Source organism: Anabrus simplex, chromosome 1 (genome assembly GCF_040414725.1).
Source record: "Anabrus simplex isolate iqAnaSimp1 chromosome 1, ASM4041472v1, whole genome shotgun sequence".
In the NCBI taxonomy this organism is placed as follows: domain Eukaryota; kingdom Metazoa; phylum Arthropoda; class Insecta; order Orthoptera; family Tettigoniidae; genus Anabrus; species Anabrus simplex.
Genome location: NC_090265.1, coordinates 799,491,858 through 799,517,023, shown reverse-complemented (window position 1 = coordinate 799,517,023; position 25,166 = coordinate 799,491,858). Strand labels below are relative to the sequence as shown.

The 25,166-nt window shown below is 37.8% G+C and overlaps 1 protein-coding gene across 6 annotated transcripts in view; it reads left to right on the top strand.

Moving 5' to 3' along the window:
- The window catches only part of LOC136857549 (tectonin beta-propeller repeat-containing protein 2), a 211,956-nt gene that overhangs the window by 52,276 nt on the left and 134,514 nt on the right, over positions 1-25,166 (top strand). For all 6 annotated transcript variants that reach the window (XM_067136303.2, XM_067136301.2, XM_067136304.2 and 3 more), the window contains one exon: positions 7,727-7,862. In XM_067136303.2, coding sequence (XP_066992404.2) covers positions 7,727-7,862 — 136 coding nt within the window. The remainder of the gene's footprint in view (positions 1-7,726; positions 7,863-25,166) is intronic.

Below are 25,166 nucleotides of genomic sequence, written 5' to 3'. Positions count from 1 at the left end.
ACTTATATGAAATACAGAATCATCAAACTCTTCACGAAAATTGGCCCACCCAGTAGCCATATGTGAGCCAAATGCTATGTATGTAGCTGTCACATAATTATCCGAAAAGTAATGTAAGGTGAGATAATCTTATAAAACCTTTACCCTGTTCCACGTTTCTAACTCAGTCTGACCCCAGAATAGATGACATATCATAGGACTAGCCATTTAGGCCACTAAATCCGGCGTGTCTTATGGCATAATCCTTTGTCGATATGACGTACGTTTAGTAGCAGTTAATCTGTAAATGAAGGTCTTCAATATTGTAAACACGCATATACTTTCGTATGTCGATCTATATATATTCACTGATGTCGATTTTTAGCGATCGAGAAAGGGTGGGTCTGCTATTGTAATCGGTACTCCCCACACCGACTTTGACTGGCAGTAGGAAAGGGTCCCTTCTCCAGCTCCTGTGTAACTGTCATTAGTAAGGAAGGCCTACGATTGTAATGAATAGTTCCCTTTCGATTTGACTTGCAGAAGGCAAGTGAGCATGCAGTTTTGTTTAAAACACCCCTACCCGATTGTGTTTGGCAGTAGGCAAGGGTGCCCGCCATTATAAAGAAATGTAATAGATAAGAAAAATGTTCCACCGATCAATACATTTATTGTGGATGAATTATTACACTAGTACCGGTTTCGACCTATCTTGGCCATCATCAGCTAGCACACAAATTTACAGTCATGGGATAAATTACAAAGAAGTTACTTAAGAGCATCCGGATGTCTGATAAAAAATGGAAGTAAAATATATTGCAGTATGTTGCGTTAAAATAGCTCTGATTAAAAGTAGTGATGGTTAGAATAAACTAAAACCTATTGATTGAGCATGGACATGAGTACATAAACACATTAAAATATATATGCCACATCATAAGACACAAAAAATATATAGCACATTAAACACATTAAAACATGGTATGTTATAAAACGTCTATTAAAATAGGTTTTAGTTTATTCTAACCATCACTACTTTTAATCAGAGCTATTTTAACGCAACATACTGCAATATATTTTACTTCCATTTTTTATCAGACATCCGGATGCTCTTAAGTAACTTCTTTGTAATTTATCCCATGACTGTAAATTTGTGTGCTAGCTGATGATGGCCAAGATAGGTCGAAACCGGTACTAGTGTAATAATTCATCCACAATAAATGTATTGATCGGTGGAACATTTTTCTTATCTATTACATTGAATCCAATCAATACGGAATATGAAACTTATAAATGAAGAATGAATGCAACGCAACATGAACTCAAATTTTAATAGACGTTTTATAACATACCATGTTTTAATGTGTTTAATGTGCTATATATTTTTTGTGTCTTATGATGTGGCATATATATTTTAATGTGTTTATGTACTCATGTCCATGCTCAATCAATAGGTTTTAGTTTATTCTAACCATCACTACTTTTAATCAGAGCTATTTTAACGCAACATACTGCAATATATTTTACTTCCATTTTTTATCAGACATCCGGATGCTCTTAAGTAACTTCTTTGTAATTTATCCCATGACTGTAAATTTGTGTGCTAGCTGATGATGGCCAAGATAGGTCGAAACCGGTACTAGTGTAATAATTCATCCACAATAAATGTATTGATCGGTGGAACATTTTTCTTATCTATTACATTGAATCCAATCAATACGGAATATGAAACTTATAAATAATAATATTATAAAGAAATGTCCTCATCTAAAATGTGACTGGCATTAGGCATAATGGCCTGCTATTTTGATGGAAACTCACCGACTTGGTGTGACTGGCAGTAAGCTGGCTGGCAGTAGGAAAATGGGCCTGGCATTATAATGATAACTGCACAACTCAATTTCGAGTGATAGTACGGCAATTGCCTGCCATTATAATAGAAACTCCTCAACTGTAATCTGTCCGGAAGTAGGAAAGTGGGGTTGCCATTTTAACGAAAACTCCCCAAATCGATTCTGTCCGCGTAGTAGGCAATGGGCCTGCAATTATACTGTAAACTTCCCAACTCGATTGTGAATGCCAGTAGGCAAGTGAGCCTGCCGTTATATCACAAATCCGTAACAAACACTTTACATTGGAAAAAACGTACGGGAACCTCCCCATGCTTTTTCTCGGATAACGCTAAGAGACATGCAATTTTAAAACAATCTTATTTACTGCATGTACACTATTTACTTCGATATTCGAATACAATGTAGAGTACCGTAGCGAAGCACGGGTACATTCGCTAGTATCATCATATGTGTGCAAATGCAATAATTTTACTTCATATTGTGTAATATAAATTGTAAAGTAGAATAGCATGTACCTCTCAGTAAATGTACATACTTAATAGTCAATTCACTAGCATTTTGTCAAATGGATGAATTACATTCAATATAATACTTTTGACACTGTATACAAGGGAACAGAAGACCTATATAATAGCTCAAATAGTGCAAACTTATAAATCCCGTTATATACGCAAATCCAAACTAAGATGTACTTACCAGCATTTTATTGACATATGAATTTTAAACATTAACCATTATATGTGATGTTTTTGTAGATATTTTGTATGTGTCAACTGAGGATGACCCTTTAGGGGTCGAAACCGGTATTGACCCTATTTACCAGTTTGGTAGTAAATAAAATAGTGTATTGATAAGGTGGTGACTCATATTATTTCTATATAGGTAGCCTCTGTACGAGAGGGAGTATTTCATAAATAAATTTTAATTTATTATATTTATTACATTTTTACTGTATGCATGTAAGATAAAAATATAAGCCAAGCAGCCAAGAGGGCAGGAGTGGGGGTTGCGAGGAAAGCCTGGAATCAGGAAGGAGTGGGTTTTATCGTTAAACCCACGCCATTTGCTTTTACTTACTGAATGCCACAGAAACCAAGGACAGGCAACATTGACAGATTTAGGATGGTGGTACTGTACCTCTTTTTTCACAGTTCCAACTGAAACAGTTGAAGCTACAAACTCAAAGTGCTAGTTTCCTTTCAATATTGTTCTACTGTTACAAAAATGTCTAAACAAAAAACTTGTCTGCATTAACCCATTCACCATTGCCCATTTAAATCTCCTGCTGGCACTAGCACGTTGCCCATTAGGCATTGTGAATTCACTCTGCGCATTTCATTGGAAAGCGATTTGTATCTTTGGTCATAATACAACTACAGTGATCGTGAATCCATCCTATACCTACTTAAAAACTTACAGGTTTATTATGTGAATATTTGAGATATTATATTTATAGTTTTATATCAGGAGTTTATTTGACTTTTTTTAATGTTGCAAGAAAATGCCAACAGTAGATAAAATTTTGGGTTCGGACTTACAATCTATGTGGCCAGGTGAAAGAAACCCACATAGCATTTAATGTCAGCAATATCGTTTCCTCATTCTGAATTAGATACGTTGGCTAGTTCTCGCTACGAGTTACGAGCGCTGGCAGATGCTGTCTGATGCATTTGCTTATCTTGTAATATACACATCTATAAATAGCACATGAGATTACAAAAATAAACATACAGGCCTGTAAATAGCTCATGATATACAAATAATATGCCTTGAATATTTAGGTCAGATCACTGTCACTCGTAACTATGGCTTCAACAGGTCTAGGCAACCATCAACAGAGATGAGAAGGTCCACATGTATTTTGAAAAACCTTTACATACATCTTGAACAGTACATCAATCCAAATTACAGTATCAATTAAATTAATGAGAAACTTAACATTCTTTTTGACATGGTAATTCTTTCTATTTATATCAAAAGAATAACATACAAAAGTACAAAATTAAACCCTCCATTATTCAATTGCAAAGGGCAACAGAGAGCAAGGAAGCTGGGAGAAGCTTGCCAATTTATGCGCCTCACAATCTGAGAGACAGTAAGAGGAGTGGACAAAAATATAATCATGCACAAGCTAAGTAATTGTCCCATCAATGACGGGTACTACAGCTAGTTCATTTTATCAAATGAAACAACCCAGACTTTCAGAGCTAGAGAGTTTGTGGTGCCATTAATGTCAAAGTATCAATTAAAATCAAGTTGTCTCATTTGCAAATGCTAGTCCATTGTCTTTAAAGAAAATAACACCTGGCTATGGAAAATAAAATTCTTTCCATGATAAATGTACCTCAGAATGGAAGAACTGCTACAAATTGTATCTGAATGCCAGTTAACAAGCATATGAAGTTTGATGTCTTACATACACGAGAGTAAATTGTTACATCTGTGTGAGAGAGCGTGAATGGCTGCAGTTCAGATCCTTCCCAATCCATTTGAGGGTTTTGGGAATAACAACCTCTTACCTTTTGAATTTATGGAGTCCATTAACTTTTGAAGGAAGAAAAGTAAGTAAGCAAGCAAGCATGTAGTTTTATGTGCTTCATGATATCATGACCGTAGTGTTGTGATTTAATTCTCACATTCAATCGCTGTCCATAATTGTTTATAAATCCCTGGGCTAAACTGTTCTTCTATAACATGTGATATATTCCCCTCCTCTTTAGGGATATTTCAATCACAATTATTGTAACGTTATTTATTGAATTGTAAAATATTTTCATCCAAACTCTTCTGCATGTACTGTCTTCACATCCAGCAAAGTTTCTATTACATGCTTTGCATTTACCTATTTGCTGCAATATGGTTTAATCTGTCAGCCACCGAGCTCGATAGCTGCAGTCGCTTAAGTGCAGCCAGTGTCCAGTATTCGGGAGATAGTAGGTTCGAATCCCACTGTCGGCAGCCCTGAAAATGGTTTTCCGTGGTTTCCCATTTTCACACCAGGCAAATGCTGGGGCTGTACCTTAATTAAGGCCACGGCTGCTTCCTTCCCACTCCTAGCCCTTTCCTGTCCCATCGTCACCATAAGACCTATCTGTGTCGGTGCGACGTAAAGCAACTAGCAAAAACAAAAAAACAAAATCTGTCAGCCATTTATGTTCCAACACCTGAATGGTCACAGTGTTAACCATTCCAATGACAGAAAATGCTCTGATAAGAGAAAAAATGTGTAATTAAAAGAGATTTTTACAGCGAACAATTAGATTTGGAATCTCATCCATAAGGACATTAAGTTACCGGCCAAGTTGGCCATGCGGTTAGGGGCGCACAGCTGTGAACTTGCATCCGGGGTTCGAACTCCACTGTCAGCAGCCCTGAGATTGTTTTCCCTAGTTTCCCATTTTCACCCCAGGCAAATGCAAGGGCTGTACCTTAATTAAGGCTACAGCTGCTTTCTCCCCACTCCTAGGCCTTTCCTATCCAGCTGTCCACCTAAAGACCTATCTGTGTCAGTGCAACGTAAAAAAAAGTTCTAAAAATAATTTTAAAAGACATTTAAGTTACATTTACAAATCCTTCATGCATTGAGCAGAATTCAAATCTCAGCTGTGTTGGTGAAAAGCCAGTGACGATACCATTCAGCTACCATGCCCCGTCAGTTCTGAATTCATGTTCAGTGATGCAGTCATTATTTAATTGTATAAGAATGCCTTCTCTTCTTTTAGTTGGTATTTTCTGTCTGGAGAATCTCTTTTCCTCTACAGTACTTGACATTCCATTCATTTAATTCTCTTCTAGAAGTTGGAGATCAGCAATTATTGCAGAGGTCTTTATTAAATATAAGTTACTGGTACGTTTATGCTTCGGAATTAGGCTATGCAGTATATTTACAGTATGTATAGTATAATGAGTTAGTAATGAAATCATTAAGGAAGTAGAGGAATTTTGCTGCCTAAGAAGTAAAATAACCAATGATAAAAGAAGCAAGTAGGACATTAAATGTAGGTTAACATTAACAAAGTAAGCCTTCATAAAAAAAGAAAAGTCTACTCACCACAAACATAAATATAGGTAGGCAAGTCAATAAGTATCAGCAATTTTTCTCTAATTGTCTTTAGATTGGCTCTATGGCGTTGTGTGCTCGCCAGCCGCTAGATGGCACTGTTGTCTACATCTGTGGTAGGTTTCAGTGTTATTGGATGAGTACAGCTGACGCAGTTGCGACATAAAGATGGCCGTGCCACTCTCTGTTTGCACCAAGGAAGAACAGCGTTCCGTAATCCGTTTTTTGTGGTCTGACGGTCACCAGGAGCGGGAATTCATAGAAGACTTTCATCATAATATGGTGACAATGTTTTGCCACAGCAAAGTGGATTGAACAGTTCAAAAGGGGTCGAACGAGCATGAAGGATGAGGAAAGATCCGGGCATCCATCTACAGCCGGAGCTGAATCGTCATCAACAGTCACCCCTCTGTTATTCAGGATCATATCACATACTTGTTCGATATTGCCATCAGTTACGGCTCCGATCAGCAGGTGAAGGAAGCAGTGCATATGTGTCTCGCTTTACAACCAAAAACTGTTTGTTTGGTTTTTTTTTTCCTTGTTTTTTTTTTCATAGGGTATCATTGAAAAGCAGGGTGATTATGTTGAGAAATGAAATCAATAAAAAGTATGTACTCTTTTTGTAATAAATTATAAAAATTGATCGCAGGTACTTATTGACTTGCCCTCGTATTGCACTCGTACATGTCAGACCGTCATTTCTGCAAGTACAGTATATGTCAGGAATGGGGCTCTTCATCGGAATAAAATGTGAATGATCACTGCCGTGGAAAGAAAGAAATGAATAAATAAAGAAATGCGGGATTGCAGAAGAATCATCATCATCATCATCATCATCATCATCATTTCCCTTTATCCAACTGTAGCCGGGTAGGGGCAAATATGGTTCCTCTCCACTTTCTTCGGCCTTTCCACCACTCCTCCTCCAACACTGTGTCCCAGTCCAGGTTTCTTTCTTTAATGCTGCGTTGGATGGTATCCTTCCATCTCAATCGTGGTCGTCCACGGCCTCTCCTTCCTTGGATTTGCATTTCCATCACCCTTTTTGGCATTCTTTCGTCGCTCATTCGCTTTATGTGCCCAAACCATCTTAGTCGGCTCTTCTCTATTCTATCATTCATTTTTTCCACTCCAATTTCTTCCCGGATTTTCTCATTCCTTATTTTGTCTCGTCTACTCTTCTGTATCATACTCCTCAAGAATATTTGAGGTAAAATGGGTCAGTCGAATCACAAATGAAGAGGTATTGAATTGAGTCTGTGTGAAAAGAATGGTTTGGTGGTATTGAACTCGGAGAGATAGGTTGGATAGTCACATTCTGAGACATGCAGGATTTGTTCATTTAGCTTTGGAAGGAAGCATGTGAGATAAAAATGGGCAAAGGAGACCAAGAGATCAGTATGGTGAACAGATTAGGAAGGATGTAGGATGTGATAGTTATGTAGCAATGAAGAGATTGATCCAAAATGAGGTGGTGTGGGAAATGCATCAGACCAGGCCAGTCAGGCAATACCTTAATGTTCACTGTATCTCCTCAGATGTCCTACAGCAACATACGTGGGTGTTAACTTAAGTCATGGCGAGGTGATCACATTTTAAGAGAGAATTATTTTTCACCAAAGGGTACTAGATAATTATATTAATCTTTGCTTCATATTACACAAAATATTAACACTTCTAACATTATAAATTAAGCTGTATAAACAAGAGAATGTGTATGGATCCAATGCATGGTCTTCTTTCTCCTATCCATAGCAGTAGCTAAATTTAAGTTATTTTATTTCTTAAATTCAGCACCCAACTATTTGTAACTATAGTGTACTTTCCATAGGTTGGGAAAGTTGGGAGCAACTTTCTGCTATGGCTCCGGTCGCCCTCAAGAACTTGTGATATATGCTAGTCGACCAGGATTACGGTTGTGGTTGGCCGATAAGAATGGAATTGTTCAGCAAACTCTAATCTACAAGGTAAGCTGTAGTATTGTGCAGTGTGGTGTATGCAACGCTTGCAAATATAGTAACTCTATTGAGTGTTTACATGGGGTCTAGGAATTTTGTACTATTAGTATAGGGTGGCCCTAAATAATTGTTAGGGTACCAGAGTTCTTTAATTTCTCATAATTGTGGTGTATACGAGAATAAACCTTAAACTGAATAAGGAAACAAGAAGTAGTTTACAAACTTGCACACTGTACATTTCAAATATGCAACTTGCATTCAACCAATAATCCCATTCCCATAACATCCCTGCATATCGATTTGGGCAGATATGGAGGTAATGTTGACCAATACACTTGGTCCATTACATAACTCCACAGGAATATGCATAAAATTTGTTGCTACTGATATTGTGGAAAACCATACCAAAGTATACAGGGTGTCTGAAAATAAGTTACGGATAATGTATGGGCATAATAAATCCAATAATGAAAGAGAAGATCTGTCCTCCATTTTTTCCTAAACCTTATGGTTAATCACCAACGGTAATTGGTTCATATTTCTGATATCCTGTGACATAGTGCACTGAATTAGCAACAGAACGTTAGCGGCGAAGGGTGTTAATATTAGCATTCAAAATTCCTAAGTAAAGTGCATGGAATACGCAGAAATGATCATAATCTCTGCTAGTGAACGGAGTAGCCTACAGACGTGAGCACGTGACTGAGAACCACACGGTATCGACTGTATACATGTGCTGTGCAGTTGGCAATCACTACAGTAGACTGCATTGTGCGACTCAGCACTTGTACAGGAGGGGAGTGGATAAGCAGGACATTGGGAAAGAGAAATTTAAAGCATCATTTCCTGTAAGTTTTTGTGCTTGTGCCCTGTGCTGTGTGAAACACACTATAAAAATGAATTTAAAATAATAATGTTCACAGTGTGTCTGATACATTAACAGAAATTGGTTATCACTAGACACATCTCCTAAAGGGGCTAAGGACTCTTAAAGTTGAGCTGTATAGGAAATCTTCAGAGCAAATAGTGTAAATAAGTTGTTGCCATAGGTACAGATTTCTGTTGTATGAACTGAAGTAACTCAATGTTGTTTCACAGTATATTCAATTGAGCACTGACCAGTCAATGGCAGAAAGTGCTCTGATAAGAGAAAAATGTATAAATAAAGAGATGGCAAAAGTTGCCCTCCATCAACAGCTTGTCTCTATCTGGATTAAAGAAGAACTACCAGAACACTGGACAACAGCCCTCATTCATTCTCTGCACAAAAAAGGGGACAAAACCGACCCTAATAACTACAGGGGAATCTCGCTCCTAGACATAACATACGAAATATTTTCAATAATCATCCTTAATAGGATAAGTTTACAACTTGAGAAAGAACTAGGAGAATATCAAGGAGGTTTCAGACCCTGGAGGAGCTGTCCTGATCAGATCATGAGTCTTAAGTTGATAATGGACTATAACAGGAGAAGAAACAGAGATATGGTGATAACATTTGTAGATTTCAAGAAAGCTTATGATTGCATCCATAGAGAATCTCTGTTTAAAATTTTAAGACACCTTGGACTACACCCCAAATTAATAAACATGATAAAATTGACTCTCACCAATACCAAGTCAAAAGTGAAGTTTAGGGGTGAAACATCAGAGACATTTGAAATTAAAACTGGACTACGGCAGGGAGATGGGCTCTCACCACTATTATTTAACTGTGCTCTAGAAATGGTAATGAGGGAATGGTTTAGAAAATGTCCCCCCAAAATAAAGATTGGCCGAAAAATCAAAACAAATTGCCTGGGTTTTGCTGACGATTTAGCATTACTAGCAGTGGACATAAAAGAAGCAAAAACACAGATATCAGAACTTCAAAACATTGCAAATAAAATTGGCCTCAAAATATCATTTAAAAAAACAGAAATTATGCCCCAAAAACCAACACAGCTAAAAGAAGTCACCATAAATGGTAATAAAATCAAAATAGTAACTCAGTTTAAATATCTTGGAGAAGTAATAACACATAACTTTAATGAAAAAATCTCAATCCAAGTAAGAACAAATAGTTTAGCTAAAGCACAAAAATTAACATGGGATATCTACAAAAAGAAATGTCTATCAATAAATACAAAAATAAAACACTACAACACAGTTATAAAACCGGAAGCTACATATGCAGCAGAAACACTCTTTTACCTGAATAAATAATCAAAGACTGACAGACTTCAGAAAATTGAAAGGAGGATTGGAAGAACCTGTATCAACAAAAAATATCAGAAAGATGGACAGTGGCGGTTAATACCTAACAAAGTCGTGTACAAAGAGCTAGAACCCATTACAGATACTATGCGTAAGAGGAGACTGGGATTCTTTGGACATATCATGAGGATGCAAGACTCGAGACTTCTGAAACAACTAGTACAACACAATCTCGTCTCAAAAAAAAACACAACAGGATGTAAATGGATCAGAGAAGTAAGAGAGGATCTGAAGGAAATTGGCCTTACAACAGAAGACACCAAAAATAAGATAAAATTGAATACAAAACTCAAGGATACAAACCTCCGCTTTACCCTTACACAAAACAAACCAACAACACGCACATTTTCAACTGAGGAAAGGGCACGAAGATCGGAGCGTCTGAAGAAGTACTGGGAGGACCGCAAAGCCCGAACAATCCCTTCAAAGAGATCTGAACGACGGACTGACTAAAGTGATCCTATGTGGTCATAAAATAAGAAGAAGAAGAAGAAAGAGATGGCTTCAGTGAAGAATTAGTAGATTCTAATTTGGAGTAAGATATCTAGAAAGAAGTATAGGTCACAAATATCCAGTCCAAAAAATTAAAAAAACTTGCAATGAATGCAAATTTTTGAATCTTGTACTGAATCCAAGCCTACAGTAATTCTAATGTGGAATAAAATCATTTTTACACCTAAATAGAAGTGCGACAAAATGTGAATTGTGACCCAAAATGCAAAATTAGTATGAATATGCGATTTTGTTACGAATTCTGCGAAATTGTGCTATTTTACTGGCGAACACAACATATTATTACAAGTGATGAAATTCATTTTTCGTCTGTATTGAAAGTGTCATAAAATGTATATAGGAAAATATTTAATATTTATTTCCACCTATTCAATACAATATATACATTTTTAGAACACAACATATTTAGGCAAAATTGTCAGAAATACTCATATGATGCATAAAACTTTCGACCCTTCCGATCGATGAAGAAAAGTAGTCGATCGATTGCTGCTTGCTGACTTTAATCAAGACCGACTACACTAGATACTTACAATGGGAATAGCAAGGAGAATAAGATCTGTATTGATTATTATCAAAATGTAAATCAAATGTCATGGAAATAACGAGATAGACACAGCATTGTTTTCCTGTTGTTCAAAATTGAAACTGGTGAAGTGTAGAAAGTCGAGCGATCGTTTAGGTTATGGGGCGCACGACAAAAACTGCGCATGAAAGGGCTCAGCAATATGCAAAGGGTGGTTTATATGCCACAGATTCAGCGACAGTGTTTTGCAACTATTGTAATTGCCGAGTTGGGTGGGGGGAAAAAAAGATAGCATTGTGAAACATGTTAAATCTGAAAAACATGTGGGTAAGCAACGTGATAACGAAAGTTCAACTCCTGCTGCTAGAATGTCTCAAAGAAAGCAATCTTCTGTGCTTACAGCGTTAGATAGTTGTAAACGACAAAAAATTTCCAGAGATAACTTATCGAAACACACAGTTGAAGTATTTGCCAAAGCAAATATACCTCTGAAAAAGCTGGAAAGCAAAGAGCTAAGAGCCTGGATTACTGAGTTTTCAAATGAAGAGCTGCCATGTGTAAGAACTCTACGTGAAGTATATTTACCGGGTAAGTTTCAATTTCATTGATCGGATACGGTTTAGGTATTACGACATCGAAACCACACGCAAAATTTAATGATACCAAATTTGAGTGCGATTTCCATATCAAACCTTACCTGTACCCAATTGATCCAGTAATTTTAAATTATTTTGTTATATTTGAGGTCTTTCTTCCTTTCTAGAAGTTGCATCTGACCACCAAAAAAGAACAGAAGAGGCTCTAGTGGGGAAGAACATCAACGTACTCTGTGATGAAACTACAGATAGAATGGGCTGTTGTGTTTTTATCATCATATTCCAAGTCCCAGCCGGATCGAAAAGAGAGCTGCACATTGTTTCTGTGATCTATCGTGATGCAGGAAATGCTACAAACTGCTCTCGTGATGTTTTAGAAGCTCTGCGCAGTTATAGTGTACCATATGATGCAGTTACAGTGTTTGTTAGTGACAGTGCCCTGTACATGACCCGGTGTTATGAAACATTTAGTGTGGTCATAGGGGATCATTTAATGCATGCACAGTGCTGGGCACATAAGATCAGCTTGGTTGGCAATAGTTGGGTCACAGTGATGACAGATTTAAATAGTGTGGTTGTGATGGTAAAGTCTGCGTTTCTTAACACAAGAAAGCAAAAATATAATTATTTACAATTCTTAACATCAAAGTATGGTGCTTCAAAGGAAGCAAAGCTTTTTCCTGCACCTGTCATAACCCGATGGAATAGCTGGTTTCAGGCTATCTTCTATTTGAGTGCTTACTCTACTGATGCTGTTACATTTTTCAAGATGTCTGACATGAAAGACATCAACAACTGTGGTATTAAGTACCTGACTGATCTGAGTGACTGGGAAGTGAATAGGCTTCACTCCCACATGGTTTTTGTCACAGATCATGCAGCTGGATTGGTTGACCTCCTTACTGAACTTGAAGGATCTCTGTATCCTACCTCTCATCTCCTTTACCCCAAACTGCATAACCTTGATGCCAGTTTTACCTTCATTTGTGAGGGGAATTTTTCTGAGGCAACTAATGATGCTTTGATTAAGCTCACTCCTCTACAGCAGGCTGCATGTAGAGACTCATTTGTCAAACCTGCTCATTCTGCACAGTGCAAGCTAGCTACATTGGAAGCTAAAGACCCCAACCATAAGCATTTGGTGTCAATTTCTCAATTTTTTATATCCAAAAAATATAATTTTGAATAACACTGATAAATTAGATGAGCTTGAGAAATTGTGTGGAGTAACAGATCTCTCACAGAACAATATCTGGTTTGGTTGCTGTTCTCTGAAACATGCAATTCAAACCCAGATGAAAGAAAGTGAAAAATGTAATGTCATTCTTGCATTAACTGCAGTTCAGACAGAGTTCAGCACATTTGCTAAATACTGTCTTGAATTGTTGTGGACCCCAACGAACAATGTAGATAGCGAGCGCGTGTTGTCTCATTACAACACAGTGGTTACAGACAGATGGTGCAGTCTGAAAAAAAAAAAAAGCAGGGCCGAAATACTGACAATGCATTCGTTTCATCAATGAATTTATATTGTGTGTGAACCAAGGACAATAATTGCACTTCATAAACTTGGAATCATTAAAATTTATAATATATTTTCACTTTGTAAATAGATGCAAATTTTGGAAAAATAGATGTTAATTTTGGAAAAAGTAGATGCTAATTTTCAAACAAATAAATGTTAATTTTGTAGGTCCCTATTAATTGGGTAATGATCAATATATTATGAAAAGCTGTCAGAAAAAATTGGAGGATTTTGATGAAGTTTTTCAAGGCTGCATTTAAAACAGAATAGTCTAAAGTCGATTTTTGTATCTGTTTAAGGGGACTCATGAGTGAGTTTTGAAAATCTGAAACTACTGGACGGATCATTTTGAAATTTTAACCACAGGTAGATATGCCTATAGTTAGGACACATTGTGAATTTTAACTTGATTGCTCAAATTGTTTTTGAAATAATAAAAATTTGATCAACCATTGGGTCATAAAAAATGTTCCTTGCGAATGAGTTTTCACTCATTTTTATCCATAGTTGGGAAACATTACCTAAATATATGTATAATTAGAAATTGCTTTTGAATTTGATGTACCTTTAATATGAGATTCAGGAGAGAGAATCAAAATGATAACATTTATGTTTTGCCCAAAAATCAGAAATTATTTATATTTGAAAGCACAAATAATGCAGTTATTTTTGACTGACATAAAAATCCAGAGCTAATTACAATTTTCATACATATTTAAATATCTAAACCAACTTTGAACTAAATAGAAAACTACAATACAGGGAGCTTTTTTATCATAATACCTGTTGCAAAAATAACTTCATGAGAAAACAGTAAGTAAAGTTGGGTGTTTAGTTACTTACATCAGAACTGTCCTGCACCGTATGTACAGCCCTCAGATCTCTTCATACTTTTGCAGTTTTCTATCCTGAGGTGCTCCTTTTTCTGCCCTGACGAAGACGGCTGTGATCACGTTGCTCACTGATCTTCAATGAAGAACTTGTCATAGGTTCTTGCCTAATCTCATGCATCACTTCTAATGTTTTCACACATCCCATGTTAAATTCACTCACTGCTTTTGTAACAGCTAATTCCAGCTTCTTCTTTGAAACGAAGACATCTTTAGGGCAGTTATCCCATATAATGCTATGGAAACTCTCATTAGAATTTTCAGTTTTCCCTCTCTTGCACCTCTCCAGCAAGGCATGATAAGGATTTTGATGATGATGCTTGTTTAAAGGGGCCTAACATCAAAGATCATCGGCCCCGATAAGAATTTTCACAGCTCTTATTTTGTTAGATGTATGTTTAAAAAAGACAGGTAGGCAATAAGGCTTCGTAACAGCAATAAAAATTGACCTACTGATGGATTTTCACTTCGTAATTCTTACTGATTAAAATCTATTTTATTTGTCTGTATAGCTCTCTTCAGAGTTCGAAGAATATTTTACCTTTTATATTGCTTGTAATGAATACATCTGAATGGTTTTATAGATACAGATCCCATTTCTGGGAAATTCCACAACTAGTCATACTACAGTGGTCAAAAAAAAGTTTAACTTATTACGACTTCACATGGTATATGTCATGGTACCTCAAACATGTTTAAAGTACACGTTGTAGGCCAATGTCTGAGACAAATAGTGACTTTAAACCCAGATCAGGTTCACTATTCATCTGATGGGAAGCATTTGTCATGTCGGTCAATTTAACATCATTTATGGCAGGGATGGCGAACCTTTTCCAGCTAGTGTGCCATTTTAAGTCTGGTTTATTATTCTCAACTGTTGACTGTGCCACTTATTTTCCATTAACCCCTCAGCGTCGCAGCCATTTAAATAGCTTCCTACTCCGCGGCCGGATGAGATTTCAACTACGCGCGACTGAAATGCATCGATTCACTTAAAGCGTTACTACGAGTATAAGAGTAGCCCGATTTTCACGAAATTTGGAATTCCTTATGACAGAACTATGTATATACAGTTAATTACATAATTGTTCCATATTTCCTTAGTAATTTAGTTCCGTGTGATAGAGTTCGAAACACTCTTTGAGACAGGGACTCAAGTCATACTCCTGGCAGCAGTCTTCTTTTCGCCGTGTTTTGAACACAGGATATAGTGTCTCTGAGGTTTGGATTTCCAACTCTTGGGTGCTAATTTCATGATAAAATGTCTTTCCTGCAACCTTGGAACTGTATTATCTGATGCGCGCCGGCCTTGAATATTTCGTTCCTCTCCCTCCCGAGCGTATTTTGTAAACAAACCTTTCACCAGCTGAACCCGATAAGGTAATTGCTCAATATTTGTCTCTGTGACCTCTGTGAGTATTATTAGAGAATTTAGCAATCAGAATTCACCGTTGAAAACTTCTCTTTGACCTGTATAATTATCTATAGTCTCTTACACGAAATTTCCAAGTACTGTTTCCTCCTCATCGTCACTCTCATCATTTACCACTGCTACCTCATCTATTTCATTATCACTGCTGCTTATACTGTCACTACTACTTCCGATTAAACTTTTATCTGAATTATACAATATTTCAAGCACGTTACTGTCAGTCATACCTCGGCTGAGCGCGGCGCGTCACACGGACTGGTGAAGCTGCTGCGAGACCGAAAGCAACAGGACGAAACTGAATGAGGGGAATAACATTTATGACGAAACAAACAACTCGATACATATTTCAGATAAAAGATCGAGACAACGTCTTTCAAACGAGATATATACCATGAACAACTGGTTCTCGTATCGTATGACAGAAAGCAGCACTAACTGTTGCCTACACAGAGCGCTCGTGGAGAGTTACGAAAATATTACAAGCTGAGAAATAAAGACAAATATAATAAATAAACCTCACTCCCAATGTACAAATGGAGCAAAGAACATCACACGAAAAGACAAACTTCTCCGATCATCATTTCTTTATTTTATTCTGTGGGAACGAATGAAGCAAACGGACTTTAAAAAAAAGAAGAGATTAGTGCTCAGACTTATTTGACAAATACTTATTCTTGCAAAAACAACTACATTATAACGATTTTTCAATTCTTATTTACAACACTGATAAACCCGAAAATGTCTTCTTGGAAACAAACCAATTTGCATATCAATAACTCCAAAACTCTTCGAGCTAAAGCCGTAAATGTGAAACCATGTATGGGTCTATACCACGTATAGAGGTCGGCGGCTACGGAAGAAAAGAGGGTCTATACCACGTATAGAGGTCGGCGCTGAGGGGTTAAGGAATGTCTACAGCTTACAAGCCCCCACCCCGCGACTTCCTTTCTAAATTCCCCATTATATTTCATAATATGTTATTTATTTATTTATTTATTTATTTATTTATTCATTTATTAACTGATTCATTTGTTTATTACACATATATCTTGTAAACACATTTGATTGCATGTTCCTTGGACCTGTACCTCAATTAAGGCCATGGAGATTTCCTTCTCACTCGTATGCCTCTCCCATCCCATCGCCACCGTAAGACCTATCTGTGTCGGCACTACGTAAAGCTAATTGTAAAAAAGGAAAATTAGCCATAAAAATCAAAAGTAGTAATACTGCGAATGGACTTCACTTCCTCCATTAGCTTCATTATCTTTCCATGTTGTGGTTGGTATGCTCAACAATTAAACTAATTTCTTCTTCATCACAGCTATCCTTGCTTGTAAGGTCACATTCATGCTTTCATCAAAACATACATGCAGGAGTTATCTAAATTAGCTTTCGATTGCTCGGAAACTTCTTCACTCATTTTTTATTATTCTACCCTCGACAGCAGTTCAGCTGGCTGACATTCCTTTAATTCTGTTAATTATTAGTTGTTTGTTAGGGAAGTTTTCAAATGATGTGTCGGACGTCAATAAGAAAGTTTCTTTCAACAACTCGCCTTGAGAAATCGGTTTCCCATGCATACTGTACTATGCAGTGAGACAGATGGAAACAGCCACACTGATATTATTCCTGGGCCAGAAAGATGATACAAAAGAACTAGTTAGTTTTGTGTAATGTTCGATATTTTGTGAAACGAACTCCCTTCTTTCTTCATTTGAAATGGAACAAACATTTGAATGATTAGTCTCGAAATTGAGCTTTAAATTAAATGTGGGGGGTACAACTGTTTTCGAACACAAGCAACGAATCCCCTTGTCCAGAGGTCTTGACAAGTACGGTCACCACCTTTGTTAAGTTTCTGTTCTTTTCGGCACCGAAAACATGTTTGCGATGTTCATATACAAAACCACCAGAAAACGGCACTACCTCACTTGACTTTCGGACCTATCAGTGTAGCAGTGTTGCCATATTGCACGTCCGAATGGAACTAGTATTTAGATTTTCGATATTTATTTCTTACACGTGAAACACTACAAGATATGTATTGTCTGCAGTATAAGACGTATATAAAAACATTATGTTCATGTGGCGTGCCACCGAAATCGTGTTCGCGTGTCACTAGGCATAGGTTCGCCATCCCTGATTTATGGTGTATGAACAGCACGTGGAGGAGTGAGTTACGTATAGTAAGAGTACTCATTCTTGCTGTTAACCACATTTGAATTGTGACATTACTGCAAGAATTATGGCATCAAGTTGATATCGCCACTCATGTTCGAGTAAGTCTTTGGAGGGCCGCCGGAGTGAATACTGTATGTCGGAGCATCTCAATGTGATTTGGTCAACTCCTGGCGCATGGCATCAACAACAGTGGAAGCATATGCTTTTCTGATGATACTGTAAGCTTGCACCCATTCAGCTGGAGCATTAGAGACAATCCAGTGAAGGATGGTATGAGCCCTTCATCCTAGAGCACCATCAGTAACAAGGTAGTTCCTCTCCAGGGTACCGTATTTCTTCAACTCCTAGACGACTTATTTCCTTAGAATCTCCTGTGACAAATCAAGGGTAGTCTTGCATTCGCAACCTAGCTAACCACTGGCAGCTATCACGGTAACCAGGTGCTTGTTTTCACCCCCCCCCCCCCCCCTCCATCCACCCCCGCACACACACACAAAACTTGTTGACAGTGTCCGCCTCATTATTATACATTGCTAGCGGCAGCAACCGATTTTACAGTGCCTCTGTGCAACATCACTGGATCTCGGGAAATAGTGGAGAGAGAGTGACATTCTATTAGCATCCACAAAAATGTTTCTCAAATCCGCAGAATGGCATCAAAACATGCGAGCCTTTGAATTCGTAGAAAGGCCATGATTATTTAGTGGCAGAGTTATAATGCATCTACTGTACCTGACAATTAGTAAAATTTAGTTTTATAGACAACAGGAATATTTTCGTGATGGAATGTCATATTGTAAAGATACGTGGAACAGGTATTGCCGGCAAATTTTTAGCGGGTTCTCGTCTATATTATGATGCCACTTTTAAGTTCATGGTTATTAAACAGGTGGAAATGAAGAATAATTGTGCAGCCACAATACGGCATATGCCTAAAGCCAGTATTTGGCATTAGCGTGAAGACAAAGGTAGCCTGTACAAAAAAAATGCATTTAGTGGGCTGCAACAAGGACGCTTTAAAGATATCAAAGATGAAATTGTGAGGTATGTGCGCAAAAAATTGCAAGGGCGGAATGGCCATACCATGGCACAGTAAACTCATTCGTTGACCATCAACGTTGGTCTTTATTAGACCTATACATCACTAGTTGCTGAAGTCAGCTGAACCCAGAAAGTGAGACATGCGTGTAGTGTCAGCTGGTTGTACCTGACGCTGAGTAAAAGTAACAGTTTTATAGACAGCAGGAATATTTTCCTAAGGGATTGTATTGTAGAGATGTGTGGTACTTATGTTATGATGTCAGTTTTAAGTTAATGGTTATTAAACAGGCAGATAAGAATAATTGTGCAGACGCAAAACAAATACGACATAACTAAAGCCAGTGTTTGGCGTTGGCATGAAGAGAAAGATATGCTTAGTGGAAGAAGTATTCAAACACTAGTCAGTTTTAACAAAAAGATTCTATATCTTCTTGGTTCTTTGGGAGTGGCGACCCCATCGTACAAATAGACTATATGTGGTTCATTCATTACATCCCTGACCCAGTCGAAGACTGGAAAGCAGGTTGTAGGTTTTTATTCATTTTCATCTTCTTTGTTATATATATATGTCCAATAACGGACCATTATATTGGTATTATATATATATTTGTTGCAAATATATAACACAGATGTTCTTTCATATGCAAACATTATATTATTAGAGAAATTAAACTAAATATTGGCATGATAACGAAAATTTAAAAGAAAAAATTGAATGTGCATTCAAAACACTGGCTCAGTAAGTATTCGAACAACCTCAGTTCACAGGAATTCAGTCTCTTAACTCCACACAGCAATGTTAATGCTACAAATTCAGTACTTAGTGTGATTGCCTTTGGATTGGATATTAACCTGAAAGTGTCTTGGCAATGAATTCACCAAATTAGATGTGGTAGCTCTTTTTTACAATTTGCTTTGGGAAATCGCATATCTTCTTCAGGGCTGCCGAGAGTGGGGTTCGAACCCACTATCTCCCAAATGAGACGCAGTAGCAGGGGGAGTGTTGTTGTTGTATTCTTCTGCGAGTGCCAATTTTTGATCTGCTTTGGGAGAAATGTGTCCAGTATGAATTCTTTTCTCGAGGTAACCCCACGGATGTTCAATGGAATTTACATCTGGAGACTGAGTAGGAGTTTGGAGGTATCTGAGTCCTGGGTGTGTTGTAGAGGATCCACATTCTTGTATTTCAAGCTGTGTATGTGGCAGCATTATCCTGCATGAGTACAAAATTGTCTTTAAACCCCATTTTTTTCCGCAGTAGGGATGAGATGAAGCTTTGATACATTAATGTAGCACTGGAGGTTCATGCTTCCTTTGGTAAAATGATGGGCTCCAACACCTGCGGCACTCATGTAACACTATACCATTATGGAGCATCCACCGTGTTTTACCGTAGGAGAGAGGTCCTCCTTCTTCAGTTGTGTTCTTCTTTCTCCACACCATGCATCTCCCATCAGAAGCAAAAACATTCAATTTGCTTTCATCAGTAAAAATAACCCTTTTTCACAGGTCCGTGGAGGAGTTTATGTATCATTTTGCAAACTGCAACCTCTTCTTTCTGTTGTTCTCACTGACATAATACCTTCTACGGGCAACTCTTCCATGGTAGTCACTCTTTCTAAGGAAATTGCGAACTGCGCTGTGACATACATTTATACTGAAAGCTGATTTCAGTTCCACTGCGATAGAGAGCGCACTGATCTTTGGATATCATTCAATTTTTCTTAGAATCGCTCGGCCGTCAGTGCCAATTATTTTCTTGGCTGTCCAGTTCATGGCAAATTTTGTAACGATTTTAGTTTGCCGAACCTGTTGCATTGTTGTTACAGCTGTACGTACTATCTTAGATATGTCTCACAGGAATTTCGGTTCTGAAATCTAATAATTACCCTTCTTTCTTCCAAAGTAGTTTCTTTTGCCTTCCAACCCATTTTAGAGGGTGTTCTCTTTAACATGCTAACAGTGCAGCAACTGAAACATCAGACAGGTACAAGGACATGTGTGTACCACTGCCACGTTGACAAAGCCCGTACTGAAGGGAATAAAGGGTCGATAAGAGTGCATACAATTCTGCTGTTCAAATACTTTTTTCACCTGTATAATGGTGCGGATATGAATGTTGTGCGGTCAGGGTAATGTTCCTGTGTAGTTATCTGTAAACATTTATCTGCACACTTAAAGGAATATTTGTTATATAGTGGCTAAAATGACTGAAAAATTACAGGAGATATATTGCCCTTTCAGTATAAATACGTTATGTTTGAATACTTCTTACACTCGCTATTGTCTAAAAATGCGTACTCAACAAGAAAGGCAACCACTTTTTAAGCCTGATTTAATGTTTGGAAGGAAAAAGTGGGGGTCGTCTTGGATTCGGAGAAATACTGTAATATGAGTGGTCTGGTATTCAGAGATGTCATCTTCCAATCTGTAGTTATAGGACTTGCTGCCCCTGTGAGCAAGGGCTTTACACTAGTGGGTGATAATGCTCGTGCCCGTCAACCTGGAATGGTCTGTCAGTTCCTCAGATGCATGGCATTTAGGCTAATGGTATGTGCTATGTTGAACATGCATGGCGTGAACCAGAGAGAGCAATATTCCCACCATCCTGCTCGTCCTGCTAACATTCAGCAACTGACTGAAGCTGTTATCCAAGAGTGAGATAATCTGCCCCAAATCTAGTTGGATTCTATGGTACTGATCCTCGTCATGTTCAAGCATGCCTCAGGGCTCAGTGTGGCTATACACTATTGATCTACCACACAATGAACGGTAATTTTATATTGTTGCATTTCTGTTGGTTTTGCTTAGCTGACTACATATTTTTTTATTTGTCTACACCCTTCATAATCTATAATGCATGTACATACATATAACAAAATAAATAAGTGTAGTAAAGTAGAACATGCAAACTTTTTTTTTTTTTTTAAGCTTGAATTCAGGAGATAGTGGGTTCGAAAGCCACTGTCAGCAGCCTTGAAGATGGTTTTCCATGTTTTCCCATTTGCACACCTTAAGGCCACAGTCGCTTCCTTCCCACTTTTCGCCTTTTCCTATCCCATCGTCACCATGAGACCCATCTGTGTTGGTGCGACATAAAGCAAAAATGTTATTTAAAAAACTTTTTTTGAGCACTGTATTTAGAACTCATTTGGGTACAGTGTATAGTTTGGTATTAGTGGAGAATTGTCAGTAAGTTACAACTGCTTTTTCAGTCTTTATCATAATCACATATCCTGATGCAGCTAGTTCAGGATAAATGTGATTCCAACTAGTTCAGGATAAATGTGATTCTTCATCAGTGTTTTAGTGCCTGTTTCTTTTCCTTCTTGTGTTTGAAATTTGTCCATTCATTGTAATCTGGAGTTTCTTTGGCCTCCTTTTTTTCTTTTTCTTTTCTTAAATCACAAAATTTGTTTTTGCATTTTCATTCATTCATTTACCAAGCGGAGTGGCGTGTTAACGCATTACAGCTGTGGAGCATCATCATCATTATCATCATTGTACAGTTCCAGTTTCCCAGGTACTGTTAATGACCATCTTCCACTTCTTCCTGCCCATATACAACTTGGCATAGAGAACATCATCCACTGTCCATCCTCGGGCAACTAGATCAACCTTGATCATGTCCATCCATGGGGTTTTAGGTCTTCCTGCAGGTCTTTTCCCCTTCACCTGTCTTTCCAAATTTATTCTGGCTGTTCTTGTAGGCTTTATCCTCATCACATGCTCGTACCACCATAGTCTGGATGTGTCTATTATGTCTAATAGGGATGTCGTTATTCCGGCTTCTTTCCTCACCTCCTCGTTTCTTAACTTGTCCATCTTGGTCTTCTGGATGGTGGATCTAAGAAATTTCATCTCTGATGCTTGCAGTCTTGATGAATCACTTTTTGTGAGGGTGCACGCTTCAATACCATAAGTCAATATTGGTACGAATAGCTGTTAAACATCATCAGTTTGGCTGGTTTTGGAATCATGTCATGAAGACAAACTCTGTATTCGGTAGATACTTGGGTTCTGCAACACCCCCTAACAATGATGGTGAATGATGTTCGGCAAGTAAACGTCATAGGGAAGTGCACACACAAGACAAGTTAAAAATAGAGCAAACAAATCCAAAAAAATCAGGTAATAACACATCAAGCATATTAGGAAGCAAGGAAGAGTGCTGTAACCCACCTAAAATTAAAAAAAAGAGTGGGGGATCCCTAGGAATTACGTAGGAATTCACCAAAAAACGATACCAAGATTTTCAAGAAATTTAAAATAAAAATATAATTAATAAATAAAATTTACATTAAAACTAAATTTAAAAAATTACTACACTCTGGAAAATAATTATGAAGAAAAACTTGCAAACAATAAAATAGTAGGGAGTATAATAAATAATATATAAGTAATAATAATAATAATAATAACGTAAATGTTTCCACCTTTTCAATACAATATATTCACAAAATTACAAAATTATACGGTACTAGTTTCGACCCATCTAGGGGTCATCATCAGCCGTATTGGAGCAAAGATCATTTGTGGCGAAATCCTAAGACAATATTATTTTAAAGAATAACAAGTGAAATGAGATGTTATGGTAATAGTTAATAATACAAGGAATATAAATACTAAGAGGTTTTTAACAAAGAATAAAGTATAAATGGGGTGTTGTAAAAATTATAATCATGGAAATCAGTAAGTTCTTGTATTGAAATGAAATATGGCTTAGGAAGAGGGCTTAAGGTGGGGCTGAAGGGTGCGGGAGAAAGTGTAATTGTCTTGGAAAAGTACCTTTGATTAAATGTAGGATTGAGTTTAGGTTGGCTGCATTATTGTTTCTGAGGAAAGTGATAAAGTGGGTCGAAACTAGTACCGTATAATTTTGTAATTTTGTGAATATATTGTATTGAAAAGGTGGAAACATTTACGTTATTATTATTATTACTTATATATTATTCTCAGTTCAATACGGACCAAAAACATGAAATTCATAACCATCAAAGTATAATAAATATTCATTAAATAAATACTTTAGATGTAAATAAAGTTAGTTCTGAAGTAAATGATATCATTTTTATCACACAAAATATTGTAATGGTTATGGTGTCCACCATGCCAACTCACTACACGCCGGGGGCGTCATCGTATCGGCCCCACCCCCCTTACGCTCGAGCGCGCCAATCCTGAGCAACACTTGGTGCTAGGCCGGCCCTTTCGCCTCCGTCCGCGGCCCCACAGCAGAGGACGACGGAAATTACTCGACTATTAATCTGGAGTCTAGTATCCAGGAACCTTGCGAGATAGATCTAGCATCCGGACTGTTCTGGAAGGCCCAGAGCAGGTATATAAGGAGAGGAGTAACTTGGAGTCAGTCAGTCAGTGAGAGACGGAGTTAGTGAGTAAGAGTGAGTGAGAGCGAGATTGAGTTCGCTGGAGCGCAGTCAGTGATGGCCTGGGAGAGTGCAGCTTGATAGAGCATCTGCCTGTTGCAGCCGAGGGCTCGTTCCTGTTTCCCTGATGGCGTGTGTGTGTGCCCCTTGAGGCTGGCTGCTGGAGGAGAACCTGGAGTGTTCTGGAGCAGCGCGAAGGGAACACTGGGTGCCGACGTGTGCGGACTGCGAACGGGGTTCGTCGGATTGAGTGAACAGCGGATACTTTCCTGACCTGCGAGACTGACATGTAGGCCGTGGACCGTGACAACGCTAGCGAGTGTGACTGAGTGGCTGAGTGAGTGTAGTGTACATAATCGATGACTCTGTGTATGCGTCTGTGTCGTAGATGGAAGATGAGAAACTAAGAGAGAGCGCAAACCGTGTGAGTGTACTTGCGTAAGTTGTAATCTCGGCTATCGTCTATGTGTGTGTAAATCTGTAATTGTAGTGCTAAGTTAATAAATCTTAGAAAAGGACGCTACCAGGTTCTGTACTCATTTATTTACTTATTTACCCTGCCAACACGTTACAATATCCTGGTGCACCAGCCTACTCCAAACTTTACCATTAATAATCACATTAAGTGTAATTTAAATTTAAAAAAGGAAAATGGGTTGGCAGGTTAAATAGAGAGTTTTTTGACAGGACCCAGTGGAGGCTAGTTCCCCACAATACCCACAAAAACGAAGCTCCCACGACATTTCACATTAAATTAAAACAGTACACAAATACCGACCATACTGTCCCCACAGGCTCGCCCAGAATTAGAAATATCAGCCCAAATCAAAAATTATTTAAAATCACAAAGCCATAGTAGGCTAGGGCAATCAATAAAACACCTGAAACTTATGAAAAATAGAACGAGCCAGTTCACTTAACATGACAATCAAACACACGAACTCCACTTAAGATGAAAACAGT